This window comes from Ranitomeya variabilis, chromosome 5 (genome assembly GCF_051348905.1).
Source record: "Ranitomeya variabilis isolate aRanVar5 chromosome 5, aRanVar5.hap1, whole genome shotgun sequence".
Lineage (NCBI taxonomy): Eukaryota > Metazoa > Chordata > Amphibia > Anura > Dendrobatidae > Ranitomeya > Ranitomeya variabilis.
This window is the reverse complement of record NC_135236.1, coordinates 177,894,776-177,917,800: the sequence shown is the minus strand read 5'-3', so window position 1 is coordinate 177,917,800 and position 23,025 is coordinate 177,894,776. Positions and strand designations below refer to the sequence as shown.

The 23,025-nt window shown below is 40.7% G+C and overlaps 1 protein-coding gene across 1 annotated transcript in view; it reads right to left on the bottom strand.

Annotated features, from left to right (window-relative positions):
• LOC143775438 (ras and EF-hand domain-containing protein-like) overlaps positions 1-23,025 on the bottom strand; it is a 56,191-nt gene that overhangs the window by 15,670 nt on the left and 17,496 nt on the right. Inside the window, exons 2-9 of the mRNA XM_077263571.1 lie at positions 16,569-16,724; positions 15,279-15,369; positions 13,882-13,977; positions 11,986-12,063; positions 6,033-6,148; positions 2,244-2,312; positions 1,562-1,640; positions 617-666 (exon numbers count right to left, since the gene is read on the bottom strand). Of these exons, the coding sequence (XP_077119686.1) occupies positions 617-666; positions 1,562-1,640; positions 2,244-2,312; positions 6,033-6,148; positions 11,986-12,063; positions 13,882-13,977; positions 15,279-15,369; positions 16,569-16,724 (735 nt within the window). The remainder of the gene's footprint in view (positions 1-616; positions 667-1,561; positions 1,641-2,243; positions 2,313-6,032; positions 6,149-11,985; positions 12,064-13,881; positions 13,978-15,278; positions 15,370-16,568; positions 16,725-23,025) is intronic.

The window sequence follows — 23,025 nt, the reverse complement described above, 5'->3', positions numbered from 1 at the left end:
GCCAGGCAATATGACATGCATAACCGACTAATTAAGCATAGAAAGAAGCAAGGCACGCCAAAGTCCCCCAAAATATAAGAATTTATTTCAATGCCATCAGCAGGTAAATCTGTGTAGATAGTGGGCCAATGTTGTTGATCAAAGCCCATAAAATACATATGAGAATAAATACGATAACGGATTGTCAGATATAAGGAACACTATTATGGGTATAGTTGATTACATCCAGTATGGGAAATCCAGACTTGAATAATTAAATTGCTCATTGTATATATAAAATCACCTTTAGTATATAGAAGTCCAAGATGGAGGAGCACAAAATGGATTAATTATTTTTTATTTATGGTTTTATTCAATTTAAAATAAAAACAAAAAAACACTTTGTAAAAAAGACCAACATGTTTTCATAGCAACAGACTCTTGGGCCAAGTGACCTAATTTTTCCTATGCAAGGGACCAATACAAAAACAAAGCTTCAAAAAGATGAACAGTAAATTCATAGGATAAAAAAATACTCAAGACCAATTGGGACATCAATCTGCACAGATTACATTCTGCTTTGAATCCCACAGCTTGTCTTATTACTATGGATGCTAGTTGTAGATTTCCATCCTACCTGCTATAGGTAATCACAGGAGCATCCTTTGGAGGATTGGGGGAGGAATGCTGAAAAAGGAGGAGGAAAGTGTTATCAGAAACCGCATGCTTCCCTTTATACCATGGCGCAGGTCCTACCTGGAAACGTCACCAAAACGGGGTATGTTCACACATGGCAGATTCGTTGCATGTGAAAATCAGTTCCCTGTAGGGTTGAATGGAGTTTCTTCTGCAGCATGTACATTAACGTCTGCAAACCCCATGCACAAAATTGGGACAGTGACATTTCTGCACCAAATCTGTTATGTGTGAATATGCCCTAAAATGAGTTTTACACGCCAACAACAACAAAAGCCAACTGCATGTTTAATCTGTAATCTCCAGGAAAGAAACCTCAAAACGCTCCATTTCAAGAAAATTACTACCATTGAGCAGGATCCTACGCTTATGTCTGGAGAGTTAATATCACTGGGAAATTAAGCAGCAGTCGTTGTATAAAACTTTGAAGATACCTGGACTAGAGATGAATGACACTTGTGCCATATGGGAACTATACATAAGTGGCAATGAAGACTTACCATCAACGTTTCCACTCGCATGAGATTTTTTAAAGCAACCTTCTAGGGAAAAACACTCATAAAGCTTGCCGTATTCAATGAATAAAAGACTCAGCTTCTGCTACTGATCTGAGTGCTGTGGATTTTCTACCCAAGTATAGCCATATTTAATGTCGACTGATGAGATACAAAGAATTCAGAATTCTGCTGTTGTGTTCTAGGAAGAGAAGAACAGACGTCTAGCAGGAATAATTAACCACGACACTGGCCCCACTGGCTAACGGGCTCCGGTGATCTTATGTAAGGTGGCCTGCCTTTTTTTCATCTGGTAAAACTGACAACTCCACAAGTGTGAACGAAGCCTTACATTTACATTGTACATATATATTCTACTCAATGCAACTTACCCGTTTTTTTTCATTTTCAATGTTAGTTAGTGCAAACCGCATGCTGTCATTACTGTCATACAGGGACTTGTTGGCCTCGCTGCAAGTGTAGAGCACAAACATCTAGTAAGTCTCAGACATCTATAAACACCCGTACGGTACCGCATAACAGGAGATGTCATCCGATTCCCACAATTTCCTAAACCACTCAAAACCCAAGGTAGATTGTGAAGATTTATTAATTACTCCGGTATTAAATAAAATATTAATGTATATTAAAAAGGATCCTGCCAGCACATTGTTACATATGGAGTAGTGGTATAGTTGTATAGGCAATTGTTTCCCTTAAAAATGACAACTTTTTTGCAGAGGTCTGATGCACTAGGCATGAGAAACCTAATATGGAAATCACATGCAAATCAAGCTTGAAGTGCAGTGGGGGTGTGTCAATGCACTTAGCAGAAGCCACCAGTATCGACAAGCCCCCAGTGCACTTCCAACCCGATTTGTATACGGCTTTCACACTAGATTTTTCTTAACTGGCACAGTATCTCTACAAAAAAAAGTTTCATTTTTATTTGGGGACAAGCGCATATACAATCATATTACCACTTCCATACGTAAAACCAGGCTGACAGGTTCCCTTTAAAAAGACACAAAATAAGGTAAAACAAAAAAATATATATAAATATATCTTACTCACTTGAGCAACTGAATCTGATTGCTGTACCCGGTGCTCTCGTCTATCATGGTCTTTAGCAGTAGTTTCTCTCTGTTTTATAAGAAAATGGATTTACAGGTTTGGTTTAGCCTGGCATTACATTTAGGGTCTTTAATGTATATACACATCGGGACCTTTAAAGACGCTTCTGATTATTGCAGCATGGTGCCATCCATCGCCGTCACAGTGTACTTTTTTTTTACTGGATCACAAGGTATGTAATAGCTGTCTACTACAATAGCCCATTTTTGTTTCTCAGCATATTAGCACATATATCTGCCAAATAGAAGCCAAAGGACATTTTCTTGAGCGACACCTTGAACACACACTCGAAACACACGCTGGGAGCTTCCCCGGCGTATACATGGAATGTGGTGTGTGTAGCCGAATACATCATTATCAATAGCAGAGCAAACAAATCGCACACTAAACCAGGACTTCTCTACACATGTGTAGACAAATACAACATCCTTTTTCCTTGGAAGTAGCTGTTCATGAAGATGGCTCCAAACACACAACCTAAATAATCCCTCCATTTAGTCTATACTCCCTTATATTGTTATCCAGTTACATCATGTGAGCTTTCCCACAGCTCTCTCACTCATTTCTGTATGCACACACACTGCGTATAATGGAGGATTACATTAGGATTTTGTCATTTTATTTTTTAACCTATCCTGCCCTGTCAGATATTCCCAAAAATCCATTTATAAGAAAGGAAGTTTTGATACTATGTTAGCCAGTTGAAGTGAATATTAACTGATCTCAGAAAAAAAAAAATGAAGCCTCGTTCACACGTTCAGTATTTTACCTCAGTATCTGTAAGCCAAAACCAGGAGTGGGTGATAAATACAGAAGTGGAGCATATGTTTCTATTATACTTTTCCTCTAATTGTTCCACTCCTGGTTTTGGCTTACAAATACTGAGGTAAAATACTGACCAAATACTGAATGACCTTGGCCTGATCTTGTAGATATGATACATCTTAATGAGTAAAAAAAAAACAATACATGATATTGTAAAGCAAGCTTTCAAGACAGCTTAGGTCTGCTAATCAGGCATGGAGTACCCAATACCATGCCCGGTATGCCCAATACCATGCCCGGTATGCCCAATACCATGCCCGGTATGCCCAATACCATGCCCGGTATGCCCAATACCATGCCCGGTACCATGCCCAGTATGCCCAATACCATGCCTGGCATGCCAATCCCATGCCAGATGAAGGGACCCAACTAATCTGGAAAGCTTGCTTCACAATATCACTTATTTTTTGTTAGCCATTAAGAAAAATATCTACAAGATTATTATTTAGCTTCTGTTAGAGCGCGTTCACATGACTGTATTTTCGGTCAGAGTGCTATCCATGGAAAAAGGGACCAAACTTGGACCAATGTTATCCAATAAGGCAGCGCAGGAGAGCGATGTTTTTTTTCCATTGACCAAACCCGTGTGTAAAAAGAAAAAATCCACATGGTGACAGTATAGCATCCGATTTTTATGGATTCATTGCATTTCTCTAACATAGGAATCTAAATGGTCTTGTAAATGAATAATAGCGGCTGTTGTAAAAAAAAAAAAAAAAAATTATATGTATATATATATACACACACTCACCGGCCACTTTATTAGGTACACCTGTCCAACTTCTTGTTAACACTTAATTTCTAATCAGCCAATCACATGGCGGCAACTCAGTGCATTTAGGCATGTAGACATGGTCAAGACAATCTCCTGCAGTTCAAACCGAGCATCAGTATGGGGAAGAAAGGTGATTTGAGTGCCTTTGAACGTGGCATGGTTGTTGGTGCCAGAAGGGCTGGTCTGAGTATTTCAGAAACTGCTGATCTACTGGGATTTTCACGCACAACCATCTCTAGGGTTTACAGAGAATGGTCCGAAAAAGAAAAAAAATCCAGTGAGCGGCAGTTCTGTGGGCGGAAATGCCTTGTTGATGCCAGAGGTCAGAGGAGAATGGGCAGACTGGTTCGAGCTGATAGAAAGGCAACAGTGACTCAAATCGCCACCCGTTACAACCAAGGTAGGCCTAAGAGCATCTCTGAACGCACAGTGCGTCGAACTTTGAGGCAGATGGGCTACAGCAGCAGAAGACCACACCGGGTACCACTCCTTTCAGCTAAGAACAGGAAACTGAGGCTACAATTTGTACAAGCTCATCGAAATTGGACAGTAGAAGATTGGAAAAACGTTGCTTGGTCTGATGAGTCTCGATTTCTGCTGCGACATTCGGATGGTAGGGTCAGAATTTGGCGTAAACAACATGAAAGCATGGATCCATCCTGCCTTGTATGGAGCATCTTTGGGATGTGCAGCCGACAAATCTGCAGCAACTGTGTGATGCCATCATGTCAATATGGACCAAAATCTCTGAGGAATGCTTCCAGCACCTTGTTGAATCTATGCCACGAAGAATTGAGGCAGTTCTGAAGGCAAAAGGGGGTCTAACCCGTTACTAGCATGGTGTACCTAATAAAGTGGCCGGTGAGTGTATATATATATCCAGAAGGAAAAAAAGAAATGTTGGGTGGCACTGCCTGCAAAGTTAAATTTACCACTACAGGATGTATAATGATCCAGCATTAATCACAGCAGCCCGTAAATCCTGGCTTGGGGTGCTCCTCTGCCAAAGTCATAAATAATCCAATAAATAGATAAAAAGATGAGGGCACTCACCAATCTTCTCAGGATATAAACTTTATTGAAAAAAAGTGTTCATGTTAATTCCATGGCCGGAGCTACTAGAGCCTTAGCTCTTGTGAGCAGGGGAGAACCAAGACGACGGCCGTTTCGTGCTGTGCCTGCACTTCTACGGGTCAATTGACCCGTAGAAGTGCAGGCACAGCACGAAACGGCCGTCGTCTTGGTTCTTCCCTGCTCACAAGAGCTAAGGCTCTAGTAGCTCCGGCCATGGAATTAACATGAACACTTTTTTTCAATAAAGTTTATATCCTGAGAAGATTGGTGAGTGCCCTCATCTTTTTATCTATTTATTGGAGTATATATATATATATATATATATATATATATATATATATATATATATATATATATATATATATATATATATATATATATATATATATACACACACACACACACACATACACATATACATATATGTATATATATTTCACTTTTTCTGGATGAAGCTGAACCATTTTGTACATACTCATGTGAACCTACCATTATTGGGAGCGAAAATTACAGTTCAAATCTATAAATAAAGTGCTTTTCATCTACTACAGAAATTCAATAAAATTTGAAGCAGAATATGTACTGAAATAAAAAACAACACACATTACTCACTACTTAAATTATTTATCTGCCATCGTAGCACTAGTGCTCCTGTGTCCAGCACTAGTGTTAGCATGGCACTTCACCACTGTGGATGTAAAATAAGTGGCATCCCTACGGTGTCCTATAATTTTTCATGCCAGCATCAATGACACATCATGTTAAAATGTGACTGCTGCGGCTAAAGATCTTGGGATCCCTGGCACTAGAACAGTAGGCAAACAAGTGAGTAATGCGTCTTCTGCTGGCAGCTATTTTTACATTTGACACTCCCCTTGATCAGATAACATTACAGATATAGTAGGTGGAGCAATGGAGGCGTGTTATTACCCCGATTTCCTTATCCTCTGATTCTTGTGCTTGCTATATTAGATGGCGTCAGAATAACCATACCACGAGAATAACCACAGAAACAATGAATGTTTGGTCAACGCCAAGCTCCCTACGTTCCTCACCTTTCATGCTGTGCCCGCTGATCCGTAAAGTCACTTTTCAGCCTGTCCAGATCAGTCTGTAGAAGTGAGATGTTTGTCTGTGTCTCCAGCAGGGTTCGTTTCAAGTCTGAATTTTCCTTCAAAAAGAAGAAAAAAAAAAAAATACCAATAAGGCTCTAATGACATCTTGTTTTTGCAGTTTTTCATTGTCACACACCAACAGTATCCATAGACTACTTAAGGACCCAAGCAAATAGCAAAAGTGTTTTCTTTGCCCTCTCCGTCTAGCACAGGCGCCAGCTGTATTACGCTGCCAGCACCCGAGAGAAATTCATCCATCAGACCTAGTTCTGATCTAATCAGTTGTACATGTTAAATCGCATTGTCATGAGCGACAGCTGCATTAAAAAAGATACCCAAGGAGGTCGCTGCCGGTTCAGAGCCTATCGGCACAGTGGGACGTGTCCTCCTGATGGCTTACATGTCAACCAAGATATTATTCCTTTGAAGCCCTCTGGTGTCATAGGACACTACTAATTTTGTAAAGTGTGGATTTATTACCACCACAAATTGTGTGATGTTTTGTCCCAATAAGAGCCGCTATCAGTATGTATTTCCTCCTTGTTCCCCAAACCATTAGCAAAATGTAAAAAAAAACAAACAAAACAGATTGTTATTGCCCATTGAAGTGTAAAAACATTTATCCTATATGGTGATAATGGACAAAAAAGAACCTTATAAATTTGGCAAAAACGTAACAAAAAAGCAGTGGTGGAATTGCATTAATTTCCACCATTTTCTTCCATTTGGAATTTATTTTTCAGTTCATTAGCAGAAAATATAACTTGTTAAGCACAAAAACAAGCCCTCATACAGCTATGCCAACCTCCCAAAAAATAACACAATGGTCCTTGGAAGAGATGGAAGAAAAATCTAAACTGCAAAAATGAAAAATCAACCATCCTTAAAAAAAGGAATCTGTCACCAAGTTTTTACTACGTAATCGGAGAGCAGCATGATTAGCTTTTTACTGTAGTTTGTAGAAAAGCACTGATTTATCAGCAGACTATCACTAGATGACTTAAATCTGCTGCCATGTAGCCCCAACCAGGTTCTCTGCCCCTACATTATGCTGCTCTCCGATGGGGTAGCAAAAACCTGGCGACAGATTCTCTTTACGGGATTCAATCTTCAGGTGTATGTACACTGATGGCATTTAGCTTTAGCAATGGCTCAATAGTGGAACACATTGATTGGAACCTTTTCTCCATATCTGTAATATGTCATACCCATTTTATTTCTATATTATTATAACAGGTTCATTGAATTTTTTTCTTTTTAAATATTGTCGTGATTTTTAGTCAAGGGAGCAATATAGGTGTTATTTCATATCTGTTGGAGCCGTCCTCGCGAGGTAGACATGCCAAAAGCATACAGGCCCAGAAGAAGCAAAAAATCATTATATTTAGGTCATTGCGGCAGAATAGCTGCGATCAGCTTTATCCATTACTTATGCCTAATACAGACTACACGAATGGTAGGAACATGGCCTCACGTGTAGTCACTGTATGACCTGTCTGGGCCATCTAAAACATACAATGAAATAAAACTGCGGTTTTCACTTTTTTTTGTACATTACAACATACAGTATAAAATACATCAGCTCCTGCTCATACAGTGGGGAAAGGCAGGGGCCGCTAACAGTTAGGGGACACAGCCCATCCATGGGTTATGTCCGTTAGCTGGGTGTCCCGTGTTGAATAGCCTGTATGTTTTCCCCCAGAGACCATTTATTTTGATGTTTGCAAGTAGTGCGTAACTTTTAGAGGGAATTTTCTTTGAATTCATAGTCTTGGTAATTCTTTACCAGTCCCTTGTTAATACACGGAGTTCCAGAGATGAATAATTCAGCACTGGAGATACACTTTGTGATGGTATGGAGGGGAAAGCGGCACAACCTGTACGTCTGGGCATGTCCATCACAGACGATAACGAACACATTCACACATGGTGGAATTGCAACGCAATTGAAGCACAGTTTTTTGCATTTGTGCAGCAATTTAGAGTATGATGCATGTAAATGGGACGTTCAAAACAACATCCACACAAAAAACAAAACAAAACACATTTTTGAAGATCTGCAGCACCCTCATTATATCGTAGAAAAGTTGGGCATTTCCAACAGGGATTGTCAGCCCATGCACTTAGTGTATGGGCATCACAAGTCTAGGAGACCCGCGCCTTTAAATTGGGCCTAGATTTTAATGAGGCCTTCCTCCACTTATCATCCACCGCCACTAGATCACCAGGGTTACAAGGTTCCTTTCTGCTACAGCCAGTCAATTTTTGGGCAAGGGTGTCTATGATTCCCATAAAATGTTTTTAAAAAATGTACCACCTATAGGGAAAGGTTTGTCAGCCCATGCACAGTGAATGGGCATTACAAGTCTAGGAGACCCGCTTTATGTGAACTATGCATAAATGTGTGCATGTCACTATCTCTCAGGGTCCTTATTAAGGCACATGCTGTCTAAATGTATGACCGTTGGATCGATCATCAGGTTTCACAATGCAAACTGCACACATAATGTAAAATAGCCTCTTAAACTCGAGAAAGCTCTGAACATCCGGTAGCCTTATTAACGGCCCCTTAGGGTATGTGCACACGTCAGGATTTCTGGCAGAAATTTTCCTGACAAAAACCGGACATTTCTGCCAGAAATCCGCATGCGTTTTTACCGCGATTTTACCACGGTTTTTGTGCGTTTTTTCCAAATGCATAGAATTGCGGGAAAAACGCGGAAAATCCGCAAAATTAATGAACATGCTGCTTTTTTTTTTACCGCGATGCGTTTTTTTCGCGGAAAAAAACGCACCATGTGCAAAAAACATGCAGAATGCATTCTAAATTATATTAAAAATGCATACATTATGCATCCTGAGTTTTTATAGCGTTTTTATGGCGAAAAAACCTGAACGTGTGCACATAGCCTTAGTCTCCTTCCCTCTCTGCTCCTGCAGAGATCTCACACCGCTCAGTATAAGCTGTAGCTGGCAGACTGGATAGAGCCTGAATACAATAGGACGCACTCCATCTTCACCGCTTTCTGGCAAGGCACACTTTTGGGGTTTGTCGAATATGCGATTTAAGGAGCTTTTATTTCATTTGGAAATTAAAATAATTTTTGGAATCTTTTATTGTGATATATGGGGCCTAATTTTTATATAATTTTCCTACTCTACTTTTTCCATTATCATTGGGAAAATAAAAGGAAATATGTATTTTTTTATATTTTATGACCACAAAGGACAACTAAAATACATGTTAACACTTATTCGGTTTTCCGTAACAATTATTTTTACATATCTGTCATGACGGAGGCGTGATGGCTAGTGATGAGCGAACGTGCTCGAGTAACGTGTTATCCGAGTATCTTGGGCGTGCTAATATGTTCTGAGCACACATACAGGGATTGCCCATTTGTTAGGCTTAGGAGTTAACTCTGAATGGAGACAAAAGGTAATAAGGAATAATATGCATTCGATGTATCAGAATCTAAACAAGCCATGTACAGTTATGTAGGTTGCTTACAATGTATGCACACATATGAAAGATCTTTTCAGAACTTCCGAGTGCGAATCGCAAAGTAAATAATACACGTAGTGAAGCATGTACAGTGTAAATATAGGGAACCTGCCTGGTGTGCTACAGTTCACTGGTCACAGCCCCGATACTTAAGATAAGAGACAGCTGCCTTATATAAGGCACTGCATGCTGTGTATATGCACTTAGCGGAAAGTATACACCTGGAGGTTTTCCCAATCTATATTTAACATTATCATACGCTGCCATATACCAGACAATTTGCTTAAAGCGTAACCGTTGTACTATTGTTTTATTAAAAATGAATATATGTTAAAATAAGCAATTTTGTAAAATATCTTATCAGAAAATCTGCTCCCCCTGGACTGATCAGTCATTTAAATAAAATGTCAATTCCAGGTAAAATCTGTATTCAGTGCAGACAGACTGTTCCATTCCTGAGATAGGAGATGGCAGTTGGTGCCGATAACATTCTATGTAGAATTCCACCCCCCTCTCCCCTACATAGAATGTTATCGGCACCAACTGCCATCTCCTATCTCAGGAATGGAACAACCGGTCTTCACTGAATACAGATTGTACCTGGAATTGAGAATTTTGAGAATGACTGATCAGTCCTGGAGAGAAAGAAGCAGATTTCTCTGATAAGATATATTACAAAGTTGCTTATTTTCCCATGTCCCAGTGATTTATGGAAGAAAAAAAAATATCAACACACTGATTACTCTAACTGTATAGTGCAATTTCCTATACATAGAGCCCCAAAAAAAATAAAATAAATGATAACCTTGGAGGTATACTTTTTTTTGCAATGACTCTGTGATGGATGGATGCCCAGGTATCTATACTGACTGTGGCCAGTGTCACACATACATACGACTCCAGAGTTTATGTGATCGGCAGTGGCCACAAATGGAGAACGCACTCCTGGTGAGTCCGTGTCTGAATCCAACTAAGCGTTTCTTGTTAATTCAGCCTCTGAATATTTATATACCATATATACTCGAGTATAAGCCGACCCGAGTATAAGCCGAGACCCCTAATTTTGCCACAAAAAACTGGGAAAACTTATTGACGCGAGTATAAGCCTAGAGTGGAAAATGCAGCAGCTACTGGTAAATGTCAAATATAAAAATAGATACCAATAAAAGTAAAATTAATTGAGACATCAGTAGGTTAAGTGTTTTTGAATATCCATATTGAATCAGGAGCCCCATATAATGCTCCATACAGTTTATGATGGGCCCCATAAGATGCTCCATATTAAAATATGCCCCATATAATGCTGCACAAATGCTGATTATGGCCCCATAAGACGCTCCATAGAGACAATTGCCCCATATAATGCTGCACAAATGCTGACTATGGCCCCATAAGATGCTCCATAGACACATTTGCCCCGTATAATGCTGCACAAATGCGGATTATGGCCCCATAAGATGCCACATACAGATATTTGCCCCATATAACGCTGCACATGGCCCCATAAGATGCTCCATAGAAATATTTGCCCCACATAATGCTGCACATGGCCCCATAAGATGCTCCATAGAGATATTTGCCCCATATGCTGTTGCTGCGATAAAAAAAAAAAAATCACATACTCATCTCTCGTCGCTCAGGCCCCCGGCACTTGCTATACTCACCTTCCCCGTTCCACAGCTGAGCGCCATGGTGTCTTCCCCGTCCCCCGCACTGAAGTTCAGGCAGAGGGCAGCGTGCTCACTAATCGCATCATCGCGCCCTCTGACCTGAGCGTCACTGCAGAGGACGCGGAAGAAGGAGTGGCGCCGACGGTGGAACGTGGGACAGGTGAATATGCCCCTTTTATACTCACCTGCTCCTGGCGCGGTCCCTGCAGGTCCCTGGTTCTCCAGGCGCTGACAGCTTCTTCCTGTATTGAGCGGTCTCATGGTACCGCTCATTACAGTATTGAATATGCGGCTCAACCCCTATGGGAGTGGAGTCGAGTCCATATTCATTACTGTAATGAGCGGTACCATGTGGCCGCTCAATACAGGAAGAAGCTGTCAGCGCCCAGAGAACCAGGGACATGCAGGGAGTGCAGGGACCGCGCCAGGAGCAGGTGAGTATGATTACACAGCTGCCGCTCCCCTTCCGACCCCTGGGAATGACTCGAGTATAAGCCGAAAGGGGCACTTTCAGCCTAAAAAAATGGGCTGAAATTCTCGGCTTATACTCGAGTATATAAAAAAATATTTGAACAATTATCCAAAGTCATGACCTAAGAAAAATAGTCAAAACTTAATACAGATGCTGGGAATAGGGACAATGTGACTGCTTATAATATTCACATTATGGAAGCCTTGGGCATTGCTCACTGTAAGTCATAGATCAGGACTTGCTTACCTGAGAAAGGTCATAGATTTGTTTTTTAAGCTTCCCACTCTCCTCTCTGGTTTCTTGGGCTTTCAGTTCATCTTTGTGCTTCAAATCAAAAATACAAAAAATAAATAGCGTTAATAAAAATATAGTTATGCTAAAAAATTACAACTGAACTGAAAATTCATGGGAAATAGCTGCACGGTAGTCAATATATGTTCTCCTGTGACAATCTGGAGCACAAGAACGGCCAATTACATGAGGGCTCTTACATGTATCCTGGGACTGTGCGAGATGCATTTTCCATGTAACGGAAGCCAAAGTATTTTAGGGTCACTTATTGTAGGGGAAAATGCAGCTGAGCCCTTTAAGAGGGAATATAGGGCGCTTTCTGTTTTTAACCGAAATGAGGTTCTCACAATAACATGAAACTTTGCATCAATGACCGATAAAGATTTTAATTCCTTTTAAAGAGGTTCTGCAGCAGCTGAGTTGTGAGATACGCTTACAATAAATATAACATTATGTAGAAGTTCTGTGACCAATCAATCCAAACACTAAGATCTTACCACATATATTCTCGCTCTGCTTTTAGCTGCTGAGCTTTGTGGTTCAGCACAAGACCACAACTACTAAACTGCTACATAATAGTAATCTTTCTTTAGGTGGGACGTCTGAAAGCCACTTATCAGAGGTCTATGCACGGTGACGTGATTGGTGATCATGTGTTCAGGACCACCAGCAACCAATACACAGTATATGTAATACATACACGCTATTAAGTGATGAACTCAAACCACCAAGTGACAGGAATAGCAAAGACACAAAAGGAAATTAAAGAAAAAGCGGAGTTACAATATAGTCCTATACAGGAACTTTAATGATTATGGTGTTGTATTTTACTCGTCACTTGGTTATATAAAGCTGCTGGCACTATGGATATAACGTTCCAGCACCAAATTGTCATAGAGTCAGAATTAGTAGACCCCCAAGTGAAACGTACCACATTGTTTAGCCACAAGCAGTCATGAAAGAACAAAACCGGGAAGAGGACTTGGTGGCAGCTAGTATGTAGCCAACTCCAATTTACCGGTTATTGTATAAAGATTTACTGTTTTACGTTATGGGTGCCTGTTTGACTTGACGGGTCACATCTATGTTTGTGGTGAAGCACCCGCTTGATGAATAAAATGATGCCCTGCTTACAGCAATACACCAGATGCTGATAAAACTTGTTTGGGAGGGTATGAACCCAACATGATGATAAGGGTCTGAAGTGTGATAAGAATCATGCATCATTTTTGATCTGGGGTCTCTATTTTTATGCTGCAATATACATGCTGAGTACAGTATAAAGACTCGCCTTGGGAATATGTGGTTATAGGGGTGGCAAATTGGTTAGTGAGTTTGTAGCACAGATTGGTTTTTTTATACAATAACCGGTAAATTGGAGTTGGCTACATACTAGCTGCCACCAAGTCCTCTTCCCTGTTTTGTTCTTTCATGACTGCTTGTGGCTAAACAATGTGGTACGTTTCATTTGGGGGTCTACTAATTCTGACTCTATGACAATTTAGTGCTGGAACGTTATATCCATAGTGCCAGCAGCTTTATATAACCTAGTGACGAGTAAAATACAACACCATAACCAATAAAGTTCCTATATAAGTGACGAGTAAAATACAACACAATAATCATTAAAGTCCCTATATAGGACTATATTATAACTCAGCTTTTTCTTTTATTTCCTTTTGTGTCTTTGCGATTCCTGTCACTTGGTGGTTTGAGATCATCACTTTGTTGTGTTTGTTAGTTCAATAAAAGTGAAGTTTTAGGTCCCATGCTATTTACACATGCATTTTTGTGGATTGTATCCTGCTTCATATATACACGCTATTAAGTATCTTGTGAGGAGAAGCCTACCTTTGCCATCCGGGCAACCCTGGCATGCAGGTCTGATATTTCATTCTGGTGTCTTCTTTGCATCTCCTGAACTGTAGCTTCAAGTCTCTGTTCCTCCTGAGACAATACATAGGATTTCAGGGCAGCGTTTTGATACAAGGAACTAATGGCACATACATTAATTTCAGCTGTTCATCAATGCCGTATACCGTAGCAGCACACTCCTGTCTTATCACTACAATGTTGTATTCTTAACCTACAAAAGCCATGTGATCAATCAGGTAATTACAGGTCTAACAGTAACACCCCAGCTATGCCTTATATACAGGCCAATTACAGGAAGCATGGCAAATCCAAAACGCAGAGAATGTGCCCAGCCGGATCCAAGTCATCATTCCCTGGGTGTTACCACTTATTCATTAACACAAATAACGCCAATGAACTCACCCATTAGTTCACTGTATGTTGTCACTACCAGGACAACCCCTATAAATGAAGTAGTCCCCCTTATTCATTTATTTTACTTACTTAGATACAGTAGCACCATTAATTTCCACAGCACTTTACTGACCCCATTGGGACTCACAACCTGAGTCCCTAATAGTTTGTCTGTCGAGGGTGGGAGGAAACCTGAGTACTCGGAGGAAATCCACGCATACACAGGAAGAACATACAAACTCCTTGCAAATGTCATTGGTGGGTTTGGAGTCCAGGACCCTAGTCCTGCAAGGCTATGGTGCTAAACACTGAGCCTCAGTGCTGCCCATTAAAAAAAAATAAATAAAACACATACTCACTTCCAATACTGGCACCATTCAAGCAATGTTGGCACTCGATTGTTACATCAAGTGAGCCCTGCTGCCTATCAACTTACGCCACTAGGCTGCAGGGCTCCCGTGACAATGTCATGCAAGCTCCAGGGCCAACATCGCTGGAACGGCTCCGGTACAGGAAGTAATAGTAATAATAGGATAGGTTGGGCTTTTGATGGGGCAATGCCAAGGATGCAAATTTGATTTCTTTATTTTTAAAAAAGTGGAAAGCATTTTTTCATTTAACTTTTTATAGCCCTCTTCGACTTGAACCTTCAATTGTTTGATTGATTGTTTATACTGCAATTCACTAAATTTCTTTTCGTGCGTCGGCTTCACAAGAGGACTTAGATGACAGGTAACTCATCAGCAGCCCGCTTGGCCCCTCAGGGAACCGATGGGAGCAGGTATGCAGGCGTCATTTCAATGATTCACAGCAACACTTGGGGGGTGGGGGCCTGTTTAACACGGATCCTTTTTTGTACTTCACTATGATTCTGATTGTTCTTGTAAAAGTCTCGTATTCTAGAAATGATATAATTGTGAATGATGCCACAAAACAAATACAAGACTTGGCGCAAGATTCTTTGTTTGGGTCTGTCTTACCTGTTCACGAATTTGACTTTCTACTTTAACTAAATGATGCTGCAAATCTTCTTCCAACTCCGCCATCTGTAGGGCTGTGGTCTCCTCAGTCCTACAACATTTATGAACAAGCTTATAATTTATACGATATAGGACACCATCACACAATGACAAAAATCAGTAAAAGTACCAAGTGTTATATTGTAGTGCACACGTTGGCCCACAGTTATGTACAATGAAGTATCTACTACTCTAATTTGAGCAATTTGCCAAATTAAAAAGGTGCATACCGCTTAAAAATTTGGTTCATTTGAGACGGTCTATGTGCAAAAAAAAAAAAAGAAATCAAACATATATCTTCTGGTGGCAAGTGAAGGCCAAGTAGAATAATAACTATAGTTTACACCAGGTTTTCGCAGCTACCAAGCTCTAAAAATTGGAAGAATCAAACCAGTGTTCTAAATGCTAAATTTATACAACACAGCACATGGCAAACGCTGGAAAATAGTGCGTGGTTTACCTGGATAAGGAGTGGACATCAACCTTTAGATAGATGTATAACACGTAAAGCCAAAAAAACGGCAGAAATATGGGTGCAAATCTATGACTACTTGTAGGAGATGTAGATGTAAATTATGTATTTGAGTACAGTCCAAAATTTGGCCACATTTATTAAAAGGTGTTTTCGGTGCAATTTAAAAAAATATTATATTATAATATATACTGTATATATATATATATATATATATATATATATTTTTTTTTTTTTTTGTATAAAGTCTGGCGTGTGACATGCCAGTGTTAACAAATCTGTCATATTTGCCTCCCTGAAGATCACTTGCTCGTTTATCATCATTTTTCAGATTTGGCGAGTTCTAAGAGAAATAGTATACGCATATTGTTCTGGATCACTGCAATAAACCAAAGCATGTGCGTCCCGCAGGACAGATGCAGCAGACTTCAGCTTGAGGTATCATAATCCCTCACTTCTCCAGTTTCCAGAGTGACTTCACGGATGGCCGATTCGCGTTCTTTTGTTCACAATTTTTCATTTCAAATTAAAAGAGAAAAAAAAATCCACTTCAATTAAACAACACAGTAAGGTGTAATACAGCGGTAGAGTGTTCCTCAAGAAGCAGTGTGGCCCAGTGTACGGTTTTCATGCTGTGCTGTGGATATTACATCCTGTACCTCACTGTGTCCTATTGTAAGATCCCTCTGCAAACTTAATCTTATAGCCATGGTTACGGAGACAGAAAGCAGGTTACAATGCTGAGGCCTGATACAGATTCTGTTTTTTTGGACACAAACCTTTTTAGAACGGATTCCAGTTTTTCAGTGTTTAGCCGCTGAGCTCGGAAGTCATAAGACATGTTCTCAAGCAGTTTTTCATATTGCTCAAGGAGGCCGGGTACAGACACCCCCTGAATGTCCTGGTGTAAGCTCCATAGCTGCTCTCTGGTCTCTCTGCAAAACAAACAAATGGATTAGGGCTCACAAGAATGCTACACCTGCCTCTCATTAAGAAGAATTAGGTGTTATATTGTCGGTCAGAAGAAAAAAAAAAAAACAAGCGATAAATTTGCAGAAACAGAAAATGATTCTACATTGTCCTGTATGTATCAATACAAAAATGCCCAGACTCATATTAATCAGTAAGCCAAGCGCCATCACCTACCTACCTGTACACCACTCCATTACAATATACTAACAAAGGAGAAACATAGGAGTTTTATGGTAGAAAACTTATTAATACAATCTCACGTATATTGACAAACCGTTTTTAAAAACATATATATATGATGGTAAAGGACACCAAAGAGCAACATATAAATATGAACGTCCAACGAAAAGGACAAAAAGGTATTAGACAGAAAGAATAAGGGTTAACCTTACCGATGCCGTAATGCGCAACTGGACGCACCCCGACGTACGTTTCGCCGCTTTACAGCATGGCTTTCTCAAGGGGAAACCCTTACTCTTTCTGTCTAATACCTATGTTATAACTTTGTACTTACATGGTAGCATGTGAGACGGAGCTATTATGAACTGTGGACATTATCATGCATTAACCATTGGGACAGAACTTGTGCTGTCCTCCCCCTAGAGGTCTTGTGGGGATATGTTTGGACACACTATTGGATAGGGTTATTTACCTCATATATTTTTAGTCCTTTTCGTTGGACGTTCATAATTATACGGTGCTGTATGTTGCTCATTGGTGTCCTTTACCATCATATGTATTTTTTTAAAAAACTGTTTGCCAATATACGTGAGATTGTATTAATAAAGATTTGTCATAAGTTTTTCTACTATAAAACTCCTATGTTTCTCCTTTGTTAGTATACTAACATTTACTTCAGTTATCAAAATTGCAAAACCCGTATTTTTTCTGGTAAATTGACAAAACCTCATTCGCAATGTGCTCACAAACTTTCAGTTCTGACTGGGGAAGACTTAGAAAGGAGCTGAACTTTGTAGACATCATCACGCAGAATTGTCAGAAGTGTTGAGGGTTTGGCAGGTTAAACTCCCTGATCACTAAAAGAGGGGGACAGAATTGCCCTCATTCAGGACATAATATATAGTCTATGGAATATGTCTAAGGCCGGGGTCACACTTACGTGTGCCATGCAAGTCTCTCGCATCAATACCCGGCACCGGAGTGTGCGGCTGCATGGCGCGCGCCGGGTATTGATGCGTAAGTTTCTCACATTGAACTCGCAAGTGTGACGCCGGCCTCACACTAATTTTATGTCTCATAGGTCAATAATGCTTAGCAAAGTGCTTCTGCCCATATTTCTTAGCGATCTATGTGATTCTCAGTACCCAGACTGCAAAGATCAAAACTGTTCTCATGTCTCTATATGTCATGTCAGTCTCTATCAAATGTTTCTAAAACTGCTGCTACTTTTAACACGCACATACAACTTCAACAGCCATCAGACAAATGCTCCCTCAGCTGACGGCTATTTCTTCTGACACCAGCATACAAATTAACCCACTGTTTGCCTGAGAATGCATGCATTTTCAATGGAGGGAGAGGAATAACTGGCACAACTCTGGAAATGGCTTATCTCTCATTATGAGAACAAAGGTTTGGGCATGATTAAATTCTTCATGCCCGATGCCCACGATCAGGAAGTTGCAGCGCTTTGGACGCAGGGTATTTTCGCTGCATCCAAAACACTGCGCTCTAATCACGCAGGTAAATCCGCATGTGATCACTGATCAATGCGGACTTACCGCATCCAATACATTTTATAGTGGAAATTTTGGTTGCGGAGAATACGGTCTCCACAACAGCTCAAACCCACACCGCAGGTGAGTTTACGCAGCATCAAATAGAAGCGCGGTGGGAATGGGATTTCTATAAGTCCCATCCACTGTGCTCGTAACCTAGAACGCAGCGTTTTGGACGCATCGCAGGTGAGCTGCCTCCAAAACGCTGCTATCCTGGATCGTGGGCACGTACCCTAAGAGGCCCCCACATACAGAAACACTAATCCTCTAGTCTTGGAGGGGTTGACTTCAGAATGTAGTAGAAGAAATCCAGCTCAATGGTGTAAAATCTTCAACTTTATTTGTATGTGATTAAACCATCTTAACATGCATCATAAGTCAATAGATGGGAACGTCACAGATTCTGGGGCAGATTGTATACCATTGAGCTCAATTTCTTCTATTAAATTCTGGTCATCATAGTCGGTGGCAGCAACGTTTATTCCGAGCTCCGGAGATACTAAGGATCAGCGGTGAGATGGTTTTTTCCCAGTTCGGGTTTGACTTTACGCTAACATGTAGGGGCATCCTTACAGTTCCGTGTTGTCATAGTGAAGCCCACTTCACTATATAAGGCCTCTTTCAGACGTCGGTGTGTCCGGTACGTGTGGTGACAGTTTTCACACAAACAGTCACGAATATGTGACTGTTGGACACATGTGGACAGGGCTTGTAATAATCCATACACATGCAGCAAAGACAAGCCTACTGCATACATTCCTGCAATAGATCTCCTGTCCTGGCCTTGGGCACCATATGACATTACTCTGTAATTGCTGGATACCTTGAAGGTTAGTTACACGATCTTCTGCCATGACTATTAACAATAGCATCTATTTATACAGGTCTTCTGTGATTTCAGAGATATAATAATCCTGTAGGAAATTACTCTGCTGGCAGAAAGTGTTAATTGTCAAAATCTTCAGGTTGCCTACATGCTGATTGTAGAGGTAATAAACCCGAATTATGAGCGTATACACACTGTAAAAAGACATGACTCTCAGCTGGCCAAGACTGGGAGCGCGAAGAATGTGGGCGATGGCACTTTCCTTTTATCTTCTACAAACAGGTGTAACTCTTAAGACCAGTTTTACACTGCTCCGACACAGTCACAAATACCAACTCCGACATCTCCATGACTGTTTGCAGTCTAGGTGGAGAATTAATGTGACTCTTCTATGACCCATGACTATGCCTGATCGGCCCTCGTCCAAAGTCCTCCATCACACAAGATCCAGTCACTGTTCAATAACTGGTCGCCACTTGGTGCCAGCGCAGTACCCCTTTCTTACAGGTGTAATACACTTACTCTGGCGCATTGATGTACATGCGATCCAACATATTGATCGTCACATTCGGGGAGAGCATAATCTCATGGCACGACCAAAATATCAGCAACAATTAGAAATGTTACATGCTTACTGGCAAATTTCTTGTGCACTTCCAGTTCTTGTCTGATCTCTCTTTCTAAAACAAACATATATATATTTGTAGGCGGCAGATAAGGAATATACTATATGGAGTGTATATCTGTCCCAGAAAGTGAAGTTGGGAGATATATAAAAATCCAGGTAGTACTGGTTGGTGCAGCAGCTTAGATGCTAAGCCATTTATTTATGATAATTCCAGGCCGGGTTTTATTCTAGTGATGAGGAGGATTTAGTGACGGGACTCATCACTCCCACTCCCGTTCCAGTACAGGTAGTACTGGAGGCTTAGCCAGCTCAGCTGAGAGGTCATCTCATTATAGACACATAAAAAGGCTGAAGAAAAAGCTTCTGCGGGTCACAGCCTCTGCACTGATATGATGTGTTCCTGAGGAGGAAATGCACAGTGCTTAAATGTGCTAAATGCCGATTGGCGGGAGAGCCAAGCCCACATACATCCCTGGTAGCATGAGTCAGTGGTATGGTATGTTAGTTAGCACCTAGTAGGGCCAGTCTTTGTTGTTTTAGGTTTCTTTACTGTTTGTTATCCTTTTGGCTGGAAATAAAAACCCACGTTTCCTTATACAGACTGTGTCACTGCCACCTGCCCTACAACACCCTATCGCTACACCTTAATGGCCAATATATACACTGCTCCAAAAAATAACAGGAACACTTAAACAACAGAATTATAACTCCAAGTAAATCAAACTTCTGTGAAATCAAACTGTCCACTTAGGAAGCAACACTGACTGACAATCAATTTCACATGCTGTTGTGCAAATGGAAAAGACAACAGATGGAAATTATTGGCAATTATCAAGACACCCTCAATAAAGGAGTGGTTCTGCAGGTGGGGACCACAGACCACATCTCAGTACCAATGCTTTCTGGCTGATGTTTTGGTCACATTTGAATGTTGGTTGTGCTTTCACACTCGTGGTAGCATGAGACGGACTCTACAACCCACACAAGTGGCTCAGGTAGTGCAGCTCATCCAGGATGGCACATCAATGCGAGCTGTGGAAAGAGGGTTTGCTGTGTCTGTCAGCATAGTGTCCAGAGGCTGGAGGCGCTACCAGGACACAGGCCAGTACACCAGGAGACATGGAGGGAGCCATAGGAGGGCAACAACCCAGCAGCAGAAACACCTCCTCAGCCACACTGCAAACACGCTACATGCCAGCCGGTCTCCTCTTTGGTTCCTCTAGACTCCAGCAGTTAAAGGACCTTTGGTGATATCATGGTCACATGACCGCGATGCATCAAAGGTCCTTAAGCAGTTTCAACTATTGCAATAGAAATGCTGCCCCTCCACCACCTTTACCTTTCCTAAACGCCAGCCCCGATTGTAAATAAAGCTTATATTTAATTAATAATGAATAATAATTATTATTTTGGAGAAACACTATTTGCTTTCTCATCTACCTTGAAACACTCCAGGGCTCCCATAAAGCCGGAGCTGTCAATCAAGGAAGAAGAGGGCAGAGATAGATGGAAGACAAGTATGTGGGAAGGTGCGCTGAACTGTTTGCACATGTCAAGGTTGCACTGAGCATTTGTGTGTTGTCTCATTTGACCTGAAGGAATAAGAAAAATAAAGGTGATCTTCTCAGAAGGATTAGAGCTGAATGTACCCAAGATGTGGTATTTTCTGCAATTAGAAGACTGAAGGTAAAAAAATAAATCTGTCTCATCAATAATAATGGAGCATGAAAACAGACAGCGCTCCTATATATTGAGCATTTGTTCACTTGCATTCCACAGGACTGACACAAATGAAATATACTTTAATACACACAAGTGACCTGGGCTAGGTTTATAGATAAAGGAAACAAAGGTGAAGCATACGGTAAGGTATGAGAAGATGTATGCACTGCCCTATGATCAGGCTGCCATCAGAGAGCGTCACCCTGCAGTGCTTAGGGCATTGTAACGGCATTAGGAATCTAATAAAATATTAAATGTAAACACAATTGCCAAAAGAATCAAGTACTTATAGGTGCTATCCTACACAATTTCATGGATGTCAAACCTAAATACGTGTGCAGTACACCTTCCTAGTACATGGAACTAGGTGACTGCAGGACACAATATATTTATTAGTGGGCCTGACTAGGTAAACTTTTAGGTACACTTGGGCTATGTGCCCACCATCCAGAAGTGGCAGCGCTTTGGATGCAGCATATTTTCACTGCATTCTGTAGATCTGCATGTGTTTACTTAACCATGTGGACTTACCGCATGCAAAATATTCTACTGATTTTACAATTCTGTTGCGGACATCATTGCAATAGAAATTGACATTCTGCACTCTTTAAAGACTTGTCAGTTTCCGTGGGAGATCCGCAGTTGCACATAGATGCATTTCTAAAATCCCATCCACTGTGCCGTAACATGTGGACGCTGCGATTTTGACGCTGCATAAATACACAGCGTCCAACCCACACCAGTATCTGATCGTGGGTACGTACCCGTAATAGGAAATACAGACCAAAAGTGATTCTTCAGCCACACACAGCATCGAGTACTCATGTAAAATGACACAAAGAATTGAACCCACAAGTACCACAGAAATAATATATTCAAGTCCTCATGGCTGCATATCTCGCGAGACATGCAGCTGCAAGGACTCGAACATATTCGTCTAGCATGCCGAAGACTGTTGGCACCCGGACATGCTCAGATAACACCTTATCCGACAACGTTCGGCCATCACTATTTAGAACTTTTCATACATGGGATACTTCATGAAGAAAATGGACACAAAAATATTTTTATTTTTAATGTAATTTGAGAAACACTGTGGTAATAAGAGCTCTGGCCTTTAAGAGAGAGAAGGAGCCTGTAGTAAGAATTCGACTCTCCACTGGCTCACTATTTTAGGCCTCATTCACACGTCAATGTTTAACTACATACAAGATAAAAAAAATTGTCATTCATGTGTCCTTTTTTACCATCAGTGTTTTTCATGAATGGATAAATAAATGACAAAGCCTCTCCTATACCTTGCAATGTTAAACATGTTCAGCACACTGATGCCATCCATGTGCTGTACG